At 41.6% G+C, this 21,305-nt stretch overlaps 1 protein-coding gene across 2 annotated transcripts in view; it reads left to right on the top strand.

Moving 5' to 3' along the window:
• The window catches only part of TULP4 (TUB like protein 4), a 322,532-nt gene that overhangs the window by 186,635 nt on the left and 114,592 nt on the right, over positions 1-21,305 (top strand). For both annotated transcript variants that reach the window (XM_075596999.1, XM_075597000.1), the window contains exon 3: positions 7,417-7,545. In XM_075596999.1, the coding sequence (XP_075453114.1) occupies positions 7,417-7,545 (129 nt within the window). The remainder of the gene's footprint in view (positions 1-7,416; positions 7,546-21,305) is intronic.

A 21,305-nucleotide genomic window follows, 5' to 3' on the forward strand; every position in this document is an offset into this window, starting at 1 on the left:
ACAGTTCTAGAGGCCCCCTCTCTGGAAATCTATAAAAACTGGATCAAGACCTACCTGTTTACCAAGGCATTTAATTAATGAACCACAACCTGTCCGGCATTTAATAGCTACAGTACCGTCCCATCCTGTATTGTATCTTTGGTACTTTCCTGTTATCCGGAGCCATATTCAAAACAACTTATTTCATTAAAAACTTATTTATTATTTCATTAAAAACAAAGTAACAACTTATTTATTATTGAAAACAAAGCATTTTTGGAGGCCAAAAACCATTAATTGCTTTCAACAGTGACTCAAAGACGTCCTTGTCTCCCACGTGCTGCCTCCAAATAAATTCGGCCAAATATGACTCTAAATGATGACGTGCTGTTCCTCGGTGTTGTTTGTTGCGCCACTGGGTATTAGGAGGAGGTGGGGAGGGGCAGTTGCTGGGTTAGGGGGCAGTCGTCACTGTGTAATAGGAGGTGGCAGGGAGGGGCAGTTATTGGTGTTAGGATGGCAGTAATCTCTGTGTATGAGGAGGTGGGGAGGGGCAGTTATCTCTCTGTATTAGGAGGGAAGGGCCGTTATCTGTATTAAGGCTGTTCTATACAGCATGCGGCCGTGCGTTCCTAGTCGAATGCGCATGCACATGCCGCACACTTTTCATGTATATAGAGCCGGGAGCTGCAGGTTAGTGTATATGTGTGTATGTGTGTGTATGTGTGTGTATGTGTGAGTATATGTGTGTGCATGGGTTGTGTGATTGTAGTAAGTCCTAGATAGATTTTTTTAAAGAAAAAAAAAAGTTTAATAAAATTTTTTTTTTGTTTTACAATCCTTGACCCACACACACACACATCCATACATACATACATGCATACATACATACATACATACATACACACATATACATACATTTGAGCGCAGGTAGCGGCGCGAAAAGATGAATTTCTTCATCTTCGCCGCTCTGTCGGCTCCCCTCTCCCTGCTGTGCAGGCGCGACCCTTCTAGCGAAAGGCTGACGTCAGCCAACTGAAATTCCGCGCGCGTGCACGACGTACTGTAGCACGCGCCCAGCACTATAGAACGTGCCTTAGGAGGGTTTGAGGAGGTGGGGACGGGCATTTTACTGGTTGGAGGGCATTAGGGGGAGTAGAGTGGAGGGGGTGGTAGATTTAATATGGGTACTTTCCTGATAACAGGAATATGGCTCCGGATAACAGGAAAGTACCGTATCGTTTCTTGTGTTTGGTCTTATTTGTAACCTTAAATGTTTTTTTCTTTTTTTCTTTGTGCAACTGTTAAGTGCTTTGAGTCCGATTTGGGAGAAAAGCGCTCTATAAATAAATTTGTTGTTATTATTATTATATCGAGCAGTGAGAGGGTTCCTTTGCAATCTGAAAAACACTCTCCAGCCCTCATTGTCTTGAGAATGTATTATATATTCATTGTACATAACAAATCGGTTTGAAACACATTTTGTGTCAAAATTGATCTTTTTGTCAATATTGTAACTTGACACTCAGTGTTCATGTTTATTATTAAAATTGTATTCTTTTCGGTCTCTTTTAAACGATTAGAACGTATTGTTCTGCTCACCCTTTGTTTGCATATGGATTAAGTAGTATGCTCAGTTTACCTATCTGGGGATATTTGTATCTCATTACCATTTATTTGATTCCCTTTCAATTTGTGCAACTAACAGGGACTACTGTGACCATCTGGCCACTTTCTCAGTGTTTATATTAGTTCTCTCTCCCTGTGCACCGAGACATTATATATATATATACTGGCTATATTAAAAGAACAACCGAGCTCTCACATTTATATAATATTCAGTATAATTGGAAAAACAAAATGGATAAAAGTTGGATGTACAATACTATATGTTGGGCCCAAAGATTATATTTTTAGCAGATCTGTATATTATGTACTAATGGTATTACATGGATTGACACCACTCATACCGATATATATATATATATATATATATATATATATATATATATATATATATATATATATCGGTATGAGTGGTGTCAATCCATGTAATACCATTAGTACATAATATACAGATCTGCTAAAAATATAATCTTTGGGCCCAACATATAGTATTGTACATCCAACTTTTATCCATTTTGTTTTTCCAATTATACTGAATATTATATAAATGTGAGAGCTCGGTTGTTCTTTTAATATAGCCAGTGTTGTGGTTGCTGTAAATAAAATCTTTGTTAATGTATCAATAATGACATTTTAATTGCATGCATTTTATAACTACCATAGTCATTGGTATTTATAATTGGTAGCTGAGGCTTGTAATGACCTTCTTAAGCACATTGTTCTTAGAGATCATTTTTCAAGAGAGCACCCTTTGTTTTAGTTTTTCAGCAGCAAATCTGATTACACATATAAAGTGAACTAATAACTGTGGTCTTATCAAAGAACCAAAATCCTTTGGCAGAAATAGAGAAACCAGAACAACGTGTCTAAGTTATGGACCTCGTAGATGTTGTGAAAAGCAATAAAGAGAGATTTTTATCATCTCCATTTAATCCTGTTTCAACCAGTTATTACTATTAGAGTTGCAGGAAGGGAGGATAAGTTAAAAACCCAGTCACAGAGGCCAAGCGTCACAAGTCTTGACCATGTCTTCCCAGCCCAACCCACATGATCTTGGGACACGCCGCCTCACAGGAACTAATGAAGTTCCAATCTCTCATGTAGTCCTCTCTGGTCAAGAGTCCAACATATTTGTCTATAGCCCTCCAGTGGTAAAAGGCATATCTCCCTGTCACCCCCTCTTGAGGATAATGTCACCTGATCTATTACTTGATAGCTCAGTGGGACAGTGCTGTAGCCCATCAATCTATAATGTCTTGCCACTGATATATCACTCTGGGTTTCTGATATTTGTCTTGTGTGGTGACGCCCGTTCCTTCAAACGTTTTTTTTTAATGTTTTTCCTACATATAAGCCTGCGTGTACATTTCAGGAGATCTACAACGTAGAAACTCAAGCATGTAAAAAAAGCCAGGTATTTTGTATTTTTTACCCATATAATGGGGCAAATTTTTTTTTATCACAAACTATTCCACTGCATTGAGTGCAGCTTAGACATGGCAAATGTCCACATGACGGGATTTGCAAAGATGTCTGTCTTGTCACAACACTGATATCTGCTTTTACGATGACTTCCCTAAAGTGGAGTCCCCTTTTGTAGGCAATGCTTGGTCTTTCCGGGAATAATTGTCTTGGGGATCTCCCTGTAGGACCGGCCAATGTTTTAAAATAATCTTACATCGTTTTTTTGATTGTAAATTAAATGTATGTACAAAAGGAATGCATTTTTTTTAGGTGGCCTTAAAGTGGACTTTAACAGGTCCTGTCAGGGTCTCTTGTTTATGTCAGTCACTGCTTGATCAAGTGTTTTGTTATCGTAACCCCTGTCTGAAAACTTGTCTCATTTGTTTAATTCTTGAATTAAGTGTTTCCTGTTCACTGACCATCCTTTTTATTCTTACCATTTTACTGTAGTGTAACCTGCTTGTAGTCAATGTGGATAAACGCTATTTGCATGTAATAAACGGTTGCAATATGATTTTTTTTTAGTATACAGATCCATTTTTTTTATTCACAATAAGAACTTTCACGTGAAGGTACCTAGCAGTAATGGTACAGCTCAACACCGTTATAACGCGAATACGCTTATAACACGATGCAAGCGTGGCTCCCAATTTTCGTATTTATGAATAATTTACAACACGATTATTTGTATCTTAAATACTTTATTGTACAATGCATACAATTGTACATTATTTCTAAGGCGATCCGCTTATAGCGCAATGTGATTCTTTGGACCCCAAGCACAGCGTTCTAAGGGGGTTGAGCTGTATTACTGTAAATTTAAATTTAGAATTGGCCATAAAATGTTTTACGTTTGAAGGGGACATGTTTGCCCCCATGGCAGTTCTTTGTGTTTGTTCATAGCTAAAGTAATTATTTGTTATTACTATCTTCAGTAGGATCACAATGAATTCTATCAATTGTGGCACTACTATTACTACATGTGCTACATTCAGGTTCTCATTTGGTTGCTTGTGCAGTATGCCTTCCTGATGTGGGTTAGCTGTGTATAGACTTTGAATGTCTAGTGTACATAACAATACTTCCCCTTATGGGACTCAAATTTGATCAAGGATTAAGATGGAATCAGTGGTGTCTTTGATATATGACAGTGTTTGATGCACCTAAGTTTGTAGAAATTTGCCTATGAATATTGCTAGTGGTTGGAAAATAGAGCTAGTTCCAGCAATAATTGGCCTAACTGGGGGTGTTTGTGCATTTTTGTGAATTTTTGGAAAATATGTAAATAACTTGTGTAATTAGATGTGTAGAAATCAAGAAATCTTTGTGTTTTGTTTTTTTGATCTGCGTATATACTTGATCGATACAACAAAAGACAAAAAAGCCCCAATGCTACATCTAATATGACACATGATTTAGTTAAATCTGTTTTTCTTCTCATGAGTAAGGGTCTTTTAGTAAAATCCTTTGGCCAAAGTCTGCAACCATATCAAGGTAATCACTTCTCTGTAGGTCCTACAATACTTGTAAACGCTCTCTTAACCTCTCTCCTGAGGCAAGAAATAGCCCAATAGACTGGTCATTCACAAGTACAGTTAGGTCCGGAAATAATTGGACACTGACACAATTTTCATAATTTTGGCTCTGTATGCCACCACAATGGATTTGAAATGAAACAACCGAGATGCAATAGAAGTGCAGACTTTCAGCTTTAATTCAAGGGGTTGAACAAAAATATTGTATGAAACGTTTAGGAATTGTAACCATTTTCATACACAGTCCCCTTATTTCAGGGGCTCAAATGTAATTGGACAAATTAATACAATCTTAAATAAAATGTTCATTTGTAATACATTGTCGAGAATCATTTGCAGGCAATGACTGCTTGAAGTCTGGAATGCATGGATATCACCAAACGCTGGGTTTCCTCCTTTGTGATGCTTTGCCAGGCCTTTACTGCAGCTGTCTTCAGTTATTGTTTGTTCTTGGGTCTTTCTGCCTTAAGTTTTGTCTTCTGCGAGTGAAATGCATGTTCGATCGGGTTGAGATCATGTGACTGACTCGGCTATTGCAGAATATTCCACTTCTTTGCCTTAAAAAACTCCTCGGTTGCTTTCGCAGTATGTTTTGGGTCATTGTCCATCTGTAAAGTGAAGCGCCGTCCAATCAACTTTGCTGAATTTGGCTGAATCTGAGCAGACAATATATCCCTATATACTTCAGAATTCATCCGGCTGCTTCTGTCACATCATCAATAAACACTAGTGACCCAGTGCCACTGTAAGCAATGACTGCCCATGCCATCACACTGCCTCCACCGTGTTTTACAGATTATGTGGTATGCTTCAGATCATGAGCTGTTTCAAGCCTTCTCCATACTTTTTTCTTCCCATCATTCTGGTACAGGTTGATCTTAGTTTCATCTGTCCAAAAAATGCTGTTCCTGAACTGGGCTGGCTTTTTTAGATATTGTTTGGCAAAGTCTAATCTGGCCCTTCTATTCTTGATTCTTATGAATGGTTTGCACCTTGTGGTAAACCCTCTGTATTTGCTCTCGTGAAGTCTCCTCTTTATGGTAGACTTGGATAATGATATGCCTACCTCCTGGAGAGTGTTCGTCACTTGGCAGGATGTTGTGAAGGGGTTTTTCTTTACTATGGAAAGGATCCTATGATCATCCACCACTGTTGTCTTCCGTGGACGTCCAGGCTTTCCTGTTCACTGTTCTTTTTTTTTCTCAGAATGTACCAAAATGTTAATTTGGCCACTCCTAATGTTCCTTCTATCTCTCTGGTGGATTTTCTTTTCTTTTGCAGCCTAAGGATGCCCTGTTTCACTTGCATTGAGAGCTCCTTTGACCGCATATTGTGGGTTCATAGCAACAGCTTCCAAATGTGAATGCCACACCTGGAATCAACTCCCGACCTTTTACCTGCTTAATTGATGATGAAATAACGAAGGAATAGCCCGCACCTATCCATGAAACAGCTTTTGAGTCAATTGTCCAATTCCCCTTGGTCCCTTGAAAAAGAGGGGGCTACATATTAAAGAGATGTAATTCCTAAACCCTTCCTCCAATTTGGATGTGAATACCCTCAAATTAAAGCTGATAGACTGCACTTTAAGCCCATATTCATTATTTAACTGTAAATTAAATTTTGGTACACAGCCGAAATAACAAAACTTGTATCAGTGTCCAATTATTTCCGGACCTAACTGTATATATATATCAGGGCCTGCTGATTTAACATGGGATTGGGTGAGCTTAAAACCAAGGAGGAGGATGTCACAGACTTCCCAGCAATTGTTACCAATTGACCTTTTTGTTTTAAAAAATAAACAGGCCTGGCAGCTTAGCTATCTATCTATCTATCTATCTATCTATCTATCTATCTATAGCAATTATATTGCAACTCTTTCTTGTGCGCCTTCATCTTTTTTTATATTTTTAAATAATATTAATTGGACATTGTTGTGATTTAGGGGTCATAGACAACTTTAAAAGTATGTTTGTGAAACTGCTGAGATGCTTTTCCAATGAGTGATATTCACTCCAAATTATGAAGAATTCCTATACCCATATCAATATTAACAAGTGTTTAGAAATCACAATCATTTACCCTTTTGTAGGGTTTCACTAGGAAAACGTATCTGTAAAGTTAGTATGCACCCTGAAGCCATAAAGGAAGTAGCACTCACATTACATTTTTTTTAGCACTGCTGGTACAGGTCCCGCAGGACTTCTGGGATCATGACCTCTTGGTCTCTTGGGTAGTGATGATGAGGGCATGAGAGTCCACTAATGATGCAAAGGAAAAGACTCTGGTCAGATCACATTAGTCGCTCCTGAAGAGTGATGGACACAATCTACAGTAGTCTAGAAATTGAGCAATAATGTGATGATGAACATCAAGTGGACACTCGAGGGGTTAAGCTATTTTACCAGGAATTCTTTTTTAAAGTATTGCACTGTACGTTCTAGGAAGGCAGAGGCAGGTACAGTAATTGACTCCGCATCACATGGAGTGGATGTGGCTTAAGCAGGAATTTAACCCACTTTTATACTCAAACTCTCACCCTAAGCACCACACTTTACCGCCTCACCTCTCGTTTTTAACGGTTTATAACTTTAATTGTGCAAATAAACAACTTTTACTATATTGCATGGCTTTAAGCACCCTCACATCACTGGCAATTACTGTACACTATGATAAATGGTTGACATTTCTAAGACTTGAAAATATAAATTTGGAGGTAATGAATCATAACAAGCCTGACAAAGAAGTATTAAGCCCACACACAAGGCCATTGGTAATGTTGATTGATCGTGTTTGTGTTGTTTTTCAGGTGGTGCTAGTGAGATGGAACGAACCTTTCCAAAAACTGGCAACGTGCGATGCAGACGGAGGAATATTTGTGTGGATCCAGTATGAAGGCAGATGGTCTGTGGAACTGGTCAATGATCGGGGGGCACAGGTGGGCTGCAAATGTGACTTTCCAGACATAAATACATGTATTCATTGATGCATAGATGTATCTGCTCTTAAAGCATCATGGTTACATTCTTCGGGACAACATCAGACATCAGTCAACTTCTCACTGATGTTATGTGAATTTCACATAAGCAAACTCATAGATTTTAATGGTATCACTGATTAAAAAAAACAAATCAGTACTTTCCCAATACAATTTAAGTTCTTGACCCAGGCCCCCTAAATATTACTGATTTCAGTTCTTGGAGTCTGGAATCTCTACAACATTTACTTTAATGGTGCAATCCCACCCAAAATCAGCTTTGAGCCTGAACGTGTCATATGCAAAAGTGACCAATTACAGGCTTAACCAATATCAGTGAGACTACGGTATATGGCTGCACATTTTATCATAGTTTTTTTTTGCTTTCCTTTCTGTGAAGGCATTCACGTCATCATACCTTATGATATCTTTATTTGAATTTATTCTGCCATGGTATACAATCTCATTGGTTTTCAATTTTCAAGAACTGCAGACCCCCTTAAAAATGTATTGTAACATCACAAAACCCCAACCTTATTATTCTATGTGCAGCAGAACATGGGGCGCAAATATATCCCAGAACATATAAAATAGAAAAAACAAAAATAGTGCAATACTGTAAACGATAACAAAAGAATCTGGAATGTGTGATAATGCACTCACATGCTCCAAATGGTAATCGGGCGTTGAGGTTGTTATTATGTGTGACAAACTCTTGTAGTGATGTCAGAATTGTATCCGAACACCCATCACAGCATAATACGGATGCAGCGGCCGTTATTCGAACACTTCATGCGTCATGTACATCGCAATCCCGATTTGAAACCGCGGGATGAATTCCAGCCTTCCCGCACTAAGATGCGAGCGTGGCGAGTGCAGAAAAACGAATTTTTGTGTTCTGGCTATTAAAAACATGGAATTGACACAGTAGCACAGTAGCACAGTACTGTACACTTTACAATTCATCCATTTTATTGCAAACGAAGAAACAGAATCCATGAAATTCAAACAAAACACCCGCGATAAGCTCTGGTGCCTGGGGCAATTGGCCGCGTTCATGCTGCGTGGGGAACAGCAGAGAACTCAAAATCGGCGCCGTGATGTGTTTGAATAACGGCCGCTGCATCAGTAGGTCAACACCAGTTGAGAAAAGGGGGGGAGGGGAATCCCACATAGAAGAAGACAAGCAATAATAAGTATCCTTTATTAAATTAATATCACAAAGTAAAGCACTTACATAGGCAGCTATTGGGAGAGCATTAAGACCACCCTGGGTCATAGAGGACAACAAGCAGCAGCACTCCTCCCCGTCATTCCTGCACCACGGCCGTCAGAGCAGGCGATGCTGCCAAAACGGTGGAAGATGCCAAAGATCCATCTGCGGCTCTCCAATACCAGACACCCTCCCAATGGTGTAGATGCAGTGCTATGATAACAGCTTCCTCAGGGAATAAGTTATGTCTTATATGTTTCCCCTCCTTTTTAAATGTCCCGCTCCGTTGTACGTCGTACGTCGTACGTCGTACATCACGTCGCTTTCCCGCGTGGTATACATCTGGGTTCTGCCGATGTCCTCACCATCCGGGGCCTGCCGACGTCACGATGCTTCATCACGTGACCGGCATCACAGCGCATGCGCATTCACAGTGCATCTCTCGGTCACCACAGCAACCCAATGGAGATACAGAGTGAAGCCACTGGGCAGCCTACCAAAACAGCCCATGATATCAAAAAAACATATACTGTAATACATACACAAAGCAGATTATCACTGCCTAAACTGAGCAAATTTGGGGTAGAAAAAAACAGATTAATTTATTTAATTTATTAATGGAACGATATCCAAAATTAAGAGCTTTATTAACTATTGGAGTTCTTTTGTGGTATATGTTCTTGTCAGTCCCTGTGGATATCAATATGTGGACCGTACCATTCGCCCACTCAGGGTCTGGATTTTAGAACACATACGAAATATTGGTTTGGGCTTACAAACTCATAATGTGTCTTTGCATTTTAAAAAATACCATAATTCAGACCCTGGTGGACTTAAATATATGGGGAAAAAACAAGTAGCAGCCCACTGGAGGGGCGGAAATAGGACAATAGCTCTGTCCAAAAGAGAATCCTTTTGGATACATCGGTAGAGCACACTGCAACCAAAGGGGTTAAATGTCAATTTCTATATTAATGCCTTTTTGGTTTAAAAATGTTATCCAAAATTTTATCTGACTTTCATCTTCCACATATTAATTTAGAGTACGTCTATTGTAATTATGTTATCATTAATAATAAGGGTTGAGAATTGACCCACTTCACTTGAACAGTGAGCTATCATGGCTGAAGCTTTTACATATTAATAATTTTTATTATTGGGATTATGTATTGTATCAATTATACTTTATTGAAGTTGGGAATTATATTAGATATTTTTATATATATTATATTAGTTTTACTGTTTAATAAATATTGGTATGTTTGATTCAGATATCACTATACTGTTCTAATATATATTTCTTTTTGCTCAGTTTAGGACTTAGGCAGTGATAATCTGCTTTGTGTATGTATTATATGTTTTTTTATATCATGGGCTGTTTTGGTAGGCTGCCCAGTGCCTTCACTCTGTATCTCCTTCGGGTTGCTGTGGTGACCGGGAGATGCACAGTGTATGCACATGCGCCATGTTCGACGCTGTGATGCCTGTCACGTGATGAAGCGTTGTGACGTCGGCTGACCCCGGATGGTGAGGACTTCGGCAGAACCGGATGTATACCACGCCTGAAAAGCGGCGTGACGTACACCGGAGCGGGACATTTAAAAAGGAGGGGAAACACATAGGACATAACAGATGCCCCTGAGGAAGCTATTATCATAGCGAAACGCGTAGGGCGGAGCCTGCACTGCATCTACACCATTGGGATGGCATCCGATATTGGAGAGCTGCAGCTGGATCTTTGGCATCTTCCAACGTTTTGGCAACATCGCCTGCTCTGACGGCCGTGGTGCAGGAATAACGAGGAGGAGTGCTGCTGTTTGTTTTCCTTTATGACCCAGGGTGGTCTTAATGCTCTCCCAATAGCTGCTTATGTAAGTGCTTTACTTTGTGATATTAATTTAATAAAGCATACTTATTATTGCTTGTCTTCTTCTATGTGGGATTCTCCACACCACCCCCCCCCCCCTCTTCTCAACTGATATGAACCTATTATGCTGACATCACTACAAGAGTGGGTCACTCATAATAACCTCAACGCCTGATTACCATTTGGAGCATGTGACTGCATTATCACACATTCCAGATTATTTTGTTATCGTTTACAGCAGGGGTCTCCAAACTACGGCCCAAGGGTCACGTCAGGCCCCCCACAAGATTTTATCTGCCCCGCAGCAACTCGAAATATATATATTTTTGCTCATTATATATATTTTCCCAGTGTAAGCATGGCAACCTTTCTTTGTTATTGTTACATTTCTCTTTCATTCTGAATCATATCATCTGATTACCTCAAAAAGATCCAAATAAAACTTATTCGTTCATTTATAAAATATATAAATATATAAAAATATTTTTTTTCCTTTGGCCCGCAAAAATGTGTAGAATATACGATGTGTCCCTCGTACTGAAAAGTTTGGAGACCACTGGTTTAAGGTATTGCACTATTTTTGTGTTTTTCTCTGATATGTTCTGGGATATATTTGTGCCTTGTGTTCTGCTGCCCATCTCTGTTTCTGGACTTGGAGAGTCCTGTTTGGGAGCTGCATTATTTCCAAGGACGGTGTAATTATACATTTTATAATTATCACAAATCACTATAAGGGTTTTATACACTTTATTGTATCAATGTGCTATTTGCGCTTGAACTATTTGTTTGTTTGCTTATTATTCTATTTACATAAAAATACTATTGCTGTGGTAGAGGCTATATTTTTTTTTAATAAACAGGGCTTTTGTATATTATATATAATGTATAATTTAATAGTATTTAATAACCCTTTTTACTATAAAATTACTATAAAATTTTAAAATATGGTCAAATATAATTTTTCTTGAACAGAATGTTTGTGATTCCTAATTTTTTCTCGGGAACTCTCAGATGGAACCCCAAGGTGGTTACACACAACACATTATGAAAACCAGTTTTCACTATCACAAGGCAGCATTGATTTTCAGAGGAAGATTCTCCCACCTAGAAGTTTAGGAAAATGATTCATTAATATGGAGGGTTGATTTTCAGATGCTTGAGAAAGGTCTCCTGTGCAGGACTGAAATGTTGATCCTTCATTAAATTTCCTCATTCCATGAGCGTGTATATTTAGAGAGAATGTGAGAGCGAAAGTCAGCATAGAAAGGCACTCCCGAAAGCTCAAAACCAAGGTGTCATGAATTAGTGGGGTAGTATAAATTCAAATTGAAGTCTAGTACACTTGGAATTTTGTTCAAGGGTTATTTATTTGACTAGTCTACATTTCTATCCCCGCTGGGACCCGTGACATCAGTGATTGGTGTAATAAAAGCAGAAAGTGATTAAAACGTGTACAGTATGTACTGTCATATAAGTAATACCAGCATCGTTTTTGAGTAGTTGGGGTTAAATTGCATACACATTCATGGCAATACAGATCAGACACAGATACATACTAAATATTGCTGGTCTCCCGTTTGCTCCGCTGGAGTGTTGATCCTTATAAGGGTATCTACAGCATAAGGGGGAATACGGATATGTGTTCATGCAACGCAATTCCTTGTTACCTACCATAGACCATCAGAGAACTCTCTTCTTTTATGGGTGAGATTACAAAGTGAACAGGGTCATTGAACGGAAAAGGCTAGGATCCTAGATCTTAATCACAATACTGTTATTGTGATTTGCAACAGTATATCAATTACCATCATACATAAACATTGTAGCAGCACAAGTTGCGTATAACTAAACATTAGAAACCATAGCAGGAAAATACATTTCAGAAACATGGAAGAAGAAAAAAAACAGAAACTATTGTCCAATTAAGAATTATGTTGAAATAAATAATGAAGCCAAGTATTCCAACACGGAAAATGATTATCCAATTAATGGCTGTCTACATGAGTCAATTTATCAATATTAGCCAAGCTAGATAAAGTATTTATCATGTCTGCTATAAAAAAAATATATATGTAGTTTTCCATTTACTTAATAGTGCTCTCTTAAAGCTGCAATCCAAGCAGATGTTTTGTTCTATTTCTGTTTTAGAGTGCTCCTTCTCTGGGGCAGATCATGTTCTGCATTCCTATGGAGTACAGGACGCGATCTGTAATGCAGGCAAATGGAAGATGAGAACTCACACAATCACGTGACTAGGGTTGGGCTATATACCGGTATGATTGTAATACCGCGATAATAAAAATGGGCGGTAACTCAGTACTCACTATTGTCTATTATCAACGTACTATGGTCTGCCCTGCGGGCGTCTGTCTAAAGCTTCAGCATGACCCCTCACCTCTCCCGGCTGCTTGCAGTGGGAAGGGGTAGAGCTGTCAGGGAGAAGGGAGGGTCAGAGCCATCCGGGAGAAGGGAGGGGTGGAGTCCGCAGGGAGAGAAGAGAGGTGGCAGAGCCAGGAGCTGTCACAAAGCTTCAGCATGTAAATGGGATCAGAGGCATCCTGCTGGTTGTCTACCTTTTTCTTAACCCCTTCCTCCTCCCCCAAGACTCTTAACCCCTTCCTCCCCCCAATGGCTCTCTTAACCCCTTCCTCGCCCACAATGTCTAAAGAGACATTGGGGGAGAGGAAGGGGTTAAGAGACTTGGGGGAGGAGGAAGAGGTTAAGAAAAAAAAAATTGTTTGTTTTTTACTTGGCTTTTATTGCGATAAATTGTATTGTGTGTCTTTATTTTATATAGTGCCAAAAGTGTACTCAGCGCTTCAGAAAGAACACAGTACAGGGAATTTTAAAAATACAATAAGTGCAGCAAAAATCAGACAATGGGAAATGAAATCCCTGCTGCGAAGAGCTTACAATCTAAGAGGTTTGAGGGGAGACTTACAGAGACAGTAGGTGAGGGAATAAGTGCTGTAGATGGGTGTGCTTGGCCACAATGGGTGGTACTGTATAAGTGACTGTGGGACAATCGCCATGCGTGCAGGCTATTGGGATGCTTGATTTGTGGGGCAAGTTTTAAGGTTAGTCAGTGTTAAATGAAAAGGTTAACACCATTTACAGGGGAAGAGATGGCAGGGATCCGTGGGTAAGATCACAGCCTCAGATGTTTAAAGAGATTTTTGATGGCAACAGAGTTAGACACAGAATTTGGGGACCATGTTAAATGGTTTTGAAGTAAAAGTTGGCACTGTGTGCTCATTTGCATGTCATTTCCCAGAATCCCTTGCTGCAGTGGAAGTGCTGGGTGATACTGGTGAAAGGCGGGAGTTGCAGACCTGTCTAAGACATGCAAATGAGCATACAGTAATATTTCCATTTGCTATATACTTTTCTGTGGAGGGTTTTTGTCACTTTTTTTAGCCCCCATAACTTAAATAAGTGTGGTGAAACCTATCCCTGCTTCATTTTGCAAAGCCAGTATAACCAACCCCACAATGAGGAGACCCATTAAGGTCGAAACAGCTGTCTGTGTGGGGGTTTACTTGTTATGCATCTTAACCCAGGCTGTGCTCAAAGCTGTGAAATGCAGCAAGCTTAAGCTTATAGGGGACCATGTTAAATGGTTTTGAAGCAAAAGGTGGCACTAATCAGCGCAATCTTACATTCTCTCCCTCTTGTCAGCCGTAAGCTCCGGCGCCTGCAGGAGCAGGGAGAGGAAGGATAGCAGTGACCGGGTGGCTGCTGCTGAGCTTCGGAACCCCTGGGTTACCACTACATGGGGTGCTGCAGGGCCTGGGACAGCATGGGAGAGTTATCCCAGCTCTCACCCCCTGGCATTCCACGGAACACCGGTTGAAAATCACTGACAAACACATATAATGCGTTTCGTCAGACCAAGACACAACCCTGATGAAGTCAGCACCTGGTCTGATGAAACGCGTAAGGTTTTGGTCATTCTAATTACCCATCAGCTGTTGAGGACTCCCTGCTTAGCATTCACTGTGGGACAGGAGACGAAGACCAGAGGAGACACAAAGCTGCAGTTTTGTTACATCTTGGAGTACAGAGTTGAATCAAAGGTATCCAGTGCTCGTGGAATCAGCTTTTAAGGAGTGTGAAGTTCTCATCTAGTTAAAGTAGACAGATGGACAAGGGTTTGGCTGCGCGGTCATCGCTCCCTCCTCTCACCTTTTCCCCCACTCCATTGGGGCATTATTCACTCGTGAGTAATTCAACTCAAGGATTCATTTCCAAATCGGCAAAATTGCAGCTTCATTGTGCTAGGAGGCACAGCTGACAGAGCTCCTGTTACTATCACTCACGAGCGGACACGGGTGAGATTATACCGAGCACTGTACATGTAACTACACTTTACCGGAACTCTTATTATCTCCGTACCTTTTCCTCTGGACTCATTTATGTGATTTACTATCGCAGTATAATCTGTTTGATCTCACCTCAATGAGTCAGTCCCCCGTCAATGGTGTGTCTGCCTCCAGCAGGTTTCTCCTCCTCACTGAGTATCAGCTTCTAATGGGTTCATTTCATTTTTAAAGCATTATTATTATTTTAGATCTGTTATCTTGTTATAAATGTTCTCATATTGATTATCCCAATAAGGGCATTAATTAATTGGTTTAATAAATTGTCTTAATATTTTAATATTATTGGTCATTTGCGCTCTTTTTGTTTTTGTATTGTTGTTTTAGATTTTGGAACATCTTCATTTGAGCTGCATATGTCCTTAGTTCCAAGCATTGTACCTAACTGTCTTTATACACTATTCTAAATTAAGCGCTGTTTTTGTTTTATATATATATATATATATATATATATATATATATATATAACATACACAGGGGGTGAATACCGCATCAACTGCCAATTAATATATGCAATGTCTAAACCTATCTTAACCAGAAAAAGTAAATCTGAGAAAGAAATCACAGAAAACATGTTAACTGCTAGGCGGTGCTAGAGGAAAGGGTAAATGTATAAACACAAAAAAGAAAACCTCTAAAAAGCACTCAGACAAGTATATGCAAAAATAGTAATGGTAATTTATTAAATCAAAAAATAATGAAAGACACAAACAGCTGACTGAAGAGCCTGCCTGACTGAATAAATCAGAAAATCATACAGATAAAACCAAAAAAAAAACACAAAAGTACAATATTGTAAACCCAGCATGAATGATACAGTATCAAAAAAGTGAGTGATCACTTATGGGAACATAGTTCCCACAGTGAAGACAAAAGACCGTGCGGCCATAATAAATGATACTGAGCTGAAGGTAGTTAAATATTAACCCTTGAAAATTAAGCAAAATACAATGTTGTGAAGTAAATAACAGGTGTGCTATACCAATAGGCAGGATATTAAATGACAGAAACCTGTATGCCTATTGCCATAACATAATGCATATCATATGGAAACATGTTAAATAAGTACTTCAGTGACCCAAATACATATATCACAATGATGGGAAACAAAGGAAGATACTCAACTCCTTATTGGCAAGGCAGTGCAGTCTCAGGCAAGCACAACCCACAAAAAACGATTTCCATGGATGGGAAAAAAATAAATTGTCCCAATAGAGTGTCAGCAGGCAGGGTCAGCAGCAGCAGCAATTAAAAAAGTCCCACAATGCGTTTCGCCCGCTAAGGCTTCTTCACAGGTGGTCTGTGAAGAAGCCTTAGCGGGCGAAATGCATTGTGGGAATTTTTTAATTGTTGCTGCTGCTGACCCTGCCTGCTGACACTCTATTGGGACAATTTATTTAACATGTTTCCATATGATATGCATTATGTTATGGCAATAGGCATACAGGTTTCTGTCATTTAATATCCTGCCTATTGGTATAGCACACCTGTTATTTACTTCACAACATTGTATTTTGCTTAATTTTCAAGGGTTAATATTTAACTACCTTCAGCTCAGTATCATTTATTATGGCCGCACGGTCTTTTGTCTTCACTGTGGGAACTATGTTCCCATAAGTGATCACTCACTTTTTTGATACTGTATCATTCATGCTGGGTTTACAATATTGTACTTTTGTGTTTTTTTTTGTTTTATCTGTATGATTTTCTGATTTATTCAGTCAGGCAGGCTCTTCAGTCAGCTGTTTGTGTCTTTCATTATTTTTTGATTTAATAAATTACCATTACTATTTTTGCATATACTTGTCTGAGTGCTTTTTAGAGGTTTTCTTTTTTGTGTTTATATACTGTATATATATATATATATATATATATATATATATATATATATATATATATATATATATATATATATATATATATATATATATATATATATATACAGTGCTTGACAAATCACCCAAAAATCTACTCACCGAACCAAAAAATCTACTCGCCACCTAGTCCCGCCCCAACCCCGCCTCTAGTCCCGCCTCCAATCCCGCCCCCAGCCCCGCATTTTAAAAAATTCCTAGTAAGAACATTCGTTTTTGACATAAGTTTATTTATTGTATTACATTATACTACAATTAGTCGTGTGTGTGTGTGTGTGTGTGTGTGTGTGTGTGTGTGTGTGTGTGTGTGTGTGTGTGTGTGTGTGTATAAATGTCGAATCTAGAAAAAAAAGCCAGATATGAATGACTAGTTTCCTGTACCCCTTAACTAGTGTCTGGATGCCCCCGCTTCACAATATTTAAAGCAGCAATCCCACCTGGGATCTTACCTGATCTGCAGTCCCTCAATGTCCAGGTACCTCATTCCTGCAATGTTATACATTGGAGGGGATGTGTTCCCTACCTGTCTTCTGGGTTAGGGGGGGTTCCGATGTCTTCCGTGTGAAGCTTGAGTCAGATCTGGAAGAAAGCAGTATAGGTTATTTCGGTGTAGTATAGGACAGTTAAGATATACAGGGTAAATAAAATATCCAGATCCAGATTGTGAGACAGAGAGAGGGTCAGACAGAGAGAGGGTCAGACAGAGAGAGGGTGAGACAGAGAGAGGGTGAGACAGAGAGAGGGTGAGACAGAGAGAGGGTGAGACAGAGAGAGGGTGAGACAGAGAGGGTGAGAGAGACGGAGAGAGAGGGTGAGAGAGACGGAGAGAGAGGGTGAGAGAGACGGAGAGAAGGTGAGAGAGAGACGGAGAGAAGGTGAGAGAGACGGAGAGAGGGTGAGAGAGAGACGGAGAGAGGGTGAGAGAGGGACGGAGAGAGGGTGGGAGAGAGGGTGAGAGAGAGACGGAGAGAGATGGAGAGAGGATGAGAGAGAGACGGAGAGAGGGTGAGAGAGACGGGGAGAGGGTGAGAGACGGGGAGAGGGTGAGAGACGGAGAGAGGGTGAGAGAGAGACGGAGAGAGGGTGAGAGAGACGGAGAGAGGGTGAGAGAGACGGAGAGAGGGTGAGAGAGACGGAGAGAGGGTGAGAGAGACGGAGAGAGGGCGAGAGAGACGGAGAGAGGGCGAGAGAGACGGAGAGAGGGTGAGAGAGACGGAGAGAGGGTGAGAGAGACGGAGAGAGGGTGAGAGAGACGGAGAGAGGGTGAGAGAGAGACGGAGAGAGGGTGAGAGAGAGTGAGAGAGTGACAGAGAGAGTGTGAGAGAGTGACAGAGAGAGGGTGAGAGAGAGACAGGGAGGGGGAGAGGGAGGGGGAGAGGGAGAGAGGGAGGGAGAAACCGAGAGAGGGAGAAACCGAGAGAGAGAGGGTGAGAAACGGAGAGAGACGGAGAGAGGGTTACTGTGGGGGGATGGGGTGACTGGGTGTGGGGATTGGGTGATTGGATGGGGTGACTGGGTGGGGTGATGTGGTGACTGGGTGGGGTGATGGGGTGACGGGGTGTCTGACTGGGTGGGGATTACTTACTGTGACTGGGTAGGGATTACTGACTGTCTGACTGAGTGGGGATTACTGACTGTCTGACTGGGTGGGGTGACTGGGCAGGGGGCAGGGGGGTTGGATGACTGACTTTTGACTGACTGGGTGGGGGGGAATGACTGACTGGGTGGGGGAGAGTGACTGACTGGGTGGGGGGGGAGTGACTGACTGGGTGGGGGGGGAGTGACTGACTGGGTGGGGGGGGAGTGACTGACTGGGTGGGGGGGGAGTGACTGACTGGGTGGGGGGGGAGTGACTGACTGGGTGGGGGGGGAGTGACTGACTGGGTGGGGGGGGAGTGACTGACTGGGTGGGGGGAGTGACTGACTGGGTGGGGGGGAGTGACTGACTGGGTGGGGGGGGAGTGACTTACTGGGTGGGGGGGGGTATGACTGACTGACTGGGTGGGGGTATGACTTACTGACTGGGTGGGGTGGGGGGATGACTGACTGACTGGGTGGGGTGGGGGACTGACTGACTGGGTGGGGTGGGGGGATGACTGACTGGGTGGGGTGGGGGGATGACTGACTGGGTGGGGTGGGGGGGGTACCTCTGGTGTCCTACACGTTCTCTCTCTTTCTCATACACACACACACACACACTCTCTCTCTCGGGGGGGAGTGGAGACAGCCACGGGGACCGAGGGGAACACCCCTGCCCCGCGCGTGCAGCCACAGGAGCAGAACCGGAGGGGGGGAAATCCCCCGCTGTCATCGCCTGCCCCGCGCGAGCAGGGACAGGAGCAGAGACCAGAGGGGAAGCGGGTTCGGGGGGGTGGGGGACATTCCCCGCTATCATCTCCTGCCCCGCGCGTGCAGCCACGGGGGCAGGAGCGGGACCGGAGCACACGCGGAACGGGGTGGAAATCCCCCGCTGTCATATCCTGCCCCGCGCGAGCAGCCACAGGGACAGGAGCGGAGACTGAGGGGATGAGGGGGGGAGCGTGAGCAGGAGACAGGGAACGAGCGCGCGAGGAGCAGCCATTACTTACCCCTGCAGAGAAGGGCTCCATTCCACGTCACGGCCAATTGGCCAATCAGCCAGGAGGATATTTTTTTGTTATTTATTTATTTTTACATTTGTGGGAGGGGAGGGGGAAGCGGAGACAGCCACGAGGACCGAGGGGAACACCCCTGCTGGCATCGGGAGCAGCCACAGGCACTGGGGGAAAGCGGGGATCGTAGGGCAACCGGGACGGGAGGGGGGAACATCGCCCGCTGTCATCGCCTGCCCCACGCGAGCAACCACAGGGACAGGAGCGGAACCGGAGGGCAAGCGGGACAGGGAGGGGGGGGGAGGGAGAAATCCCCTGCTGTCAACTCCTGCCCCGAGCAGTCACAGGGACAGGAGCTGAACCGGAGGGCAAGCGGGACAGGGAGGGAGGGGGGAGGGGAGACATCGCCCGCTGTCATCTCCTGCCCCACGCGTGCAGCCACAGGGAGACTGGAGGGGATGAGGGGGGAAGCGCGGGCAGGAGACAGGGAGCAGCCATTACTTACCCCTGCAGAGAAGGGCTCCATTCCGCGTCACGACCAATTGGCCAATCAGCCAGGAGGATATTATTTATTTATTTATTTAAAAAAAAAAATATTGCGCAGAGCAGGGGAAAAAAGTAGCTGGCCACCGGCCAATTTCCGTTCGCGCCTGGCGAGTGGGCGACCGTGTTTGTCGAGCACTGTATATATATATATATATATATATATATATATATATATATATATATATGAACAAAAAACAAACAAAAGCGCAAGCTCCATAGCACGTAACTGAGTAAAAAATAAGGTACATTAATTTAAAAAATCAGCAAACCATAAGAATGTGCACTTACAGGATTTTAAACAGAACCATTCGTGGGAGAGAAATCTCTATTGTGGTCATCTGCGGTGGTAGGGTGAGTCCCAGGTTTGCAGAGTGGATGTAAACAGCCCAGGTTCACCATGAACTCCTATCCCAAATTGGCAGCAAGATAAAAAGGCATCCAATGCCTGCACGTCCTTTGCTCCCTCTCATACAATGGTTGCTAGCACTTAAAATTACCGCCAGCCGGAGCGCAGGGAAGCCAAGGACTCCAAATACACCAACACGAACGCGATGATGTCACAGCTCTACGCGTTTCGTCACACTGCGGCGACTTCGCTATTAAATAACACCTACTCCCAAGGGGTCTTAATGAGTACTTGGATACTAGCACACTGGTTTAGTGTCCTGCCTTGCTGCTCTGGTTGCTAGTTCGGTTCCTCTCCCCCTATCCAAGGATGGGGTTCTGTGTTTTTGGAGGGGATTCCTCTATACTATATTATATGATATTTCCTTAGAGTAGGTGTTATTTTATAGTTAATCCAGTTTTTTCCTTTATCTTTTTATAATTTTAGTTATTTTTTAATGTAACAATTGTTGTTATTATATGTAATTAGATATCATTTTAATTAATGCACTATGTGAATTATCAATTTAATAATTTTTGTTAGTACATACAGTAAAATGTAAAGATTGTTTTGTGAATGTTGTTCTCATCACACAAGGAATTAAATAGGTTGATTTTAATATATTTTTTCAAGTTTATTTAGATTTTTCTATAATTCATTTTTATATGGTGTAGTGGTATTTGGTTGTTTATATATTTATATTATTATATTCTAATTAATATATTGATTTATTAATATTTTTTGATACTAAAATTATAGGTTTAGGCTTTAATTTTAATTTGTGTATATATATATATATATATATATATATATATATATATATATATTTTCTTCCATATTTGATGAAACTTAGATTGGTAATAGTG

The sequence above is a fragment of the Ascaphus truei genome, chromosome 4, assembly GCF_040206685.1.
Source record: "Ascaphus truei isolate aAscTru1 chromosome 4, aAscTru1.hap1, whole genome shotgun sequence".
NCBI classification, from domain to species: domain Eukaryota; kingdom Metazoa; phylum Chordata; class Amphibia; order Anura; family Ascaphidae; genus Ascaphus; species Ascaphus truei.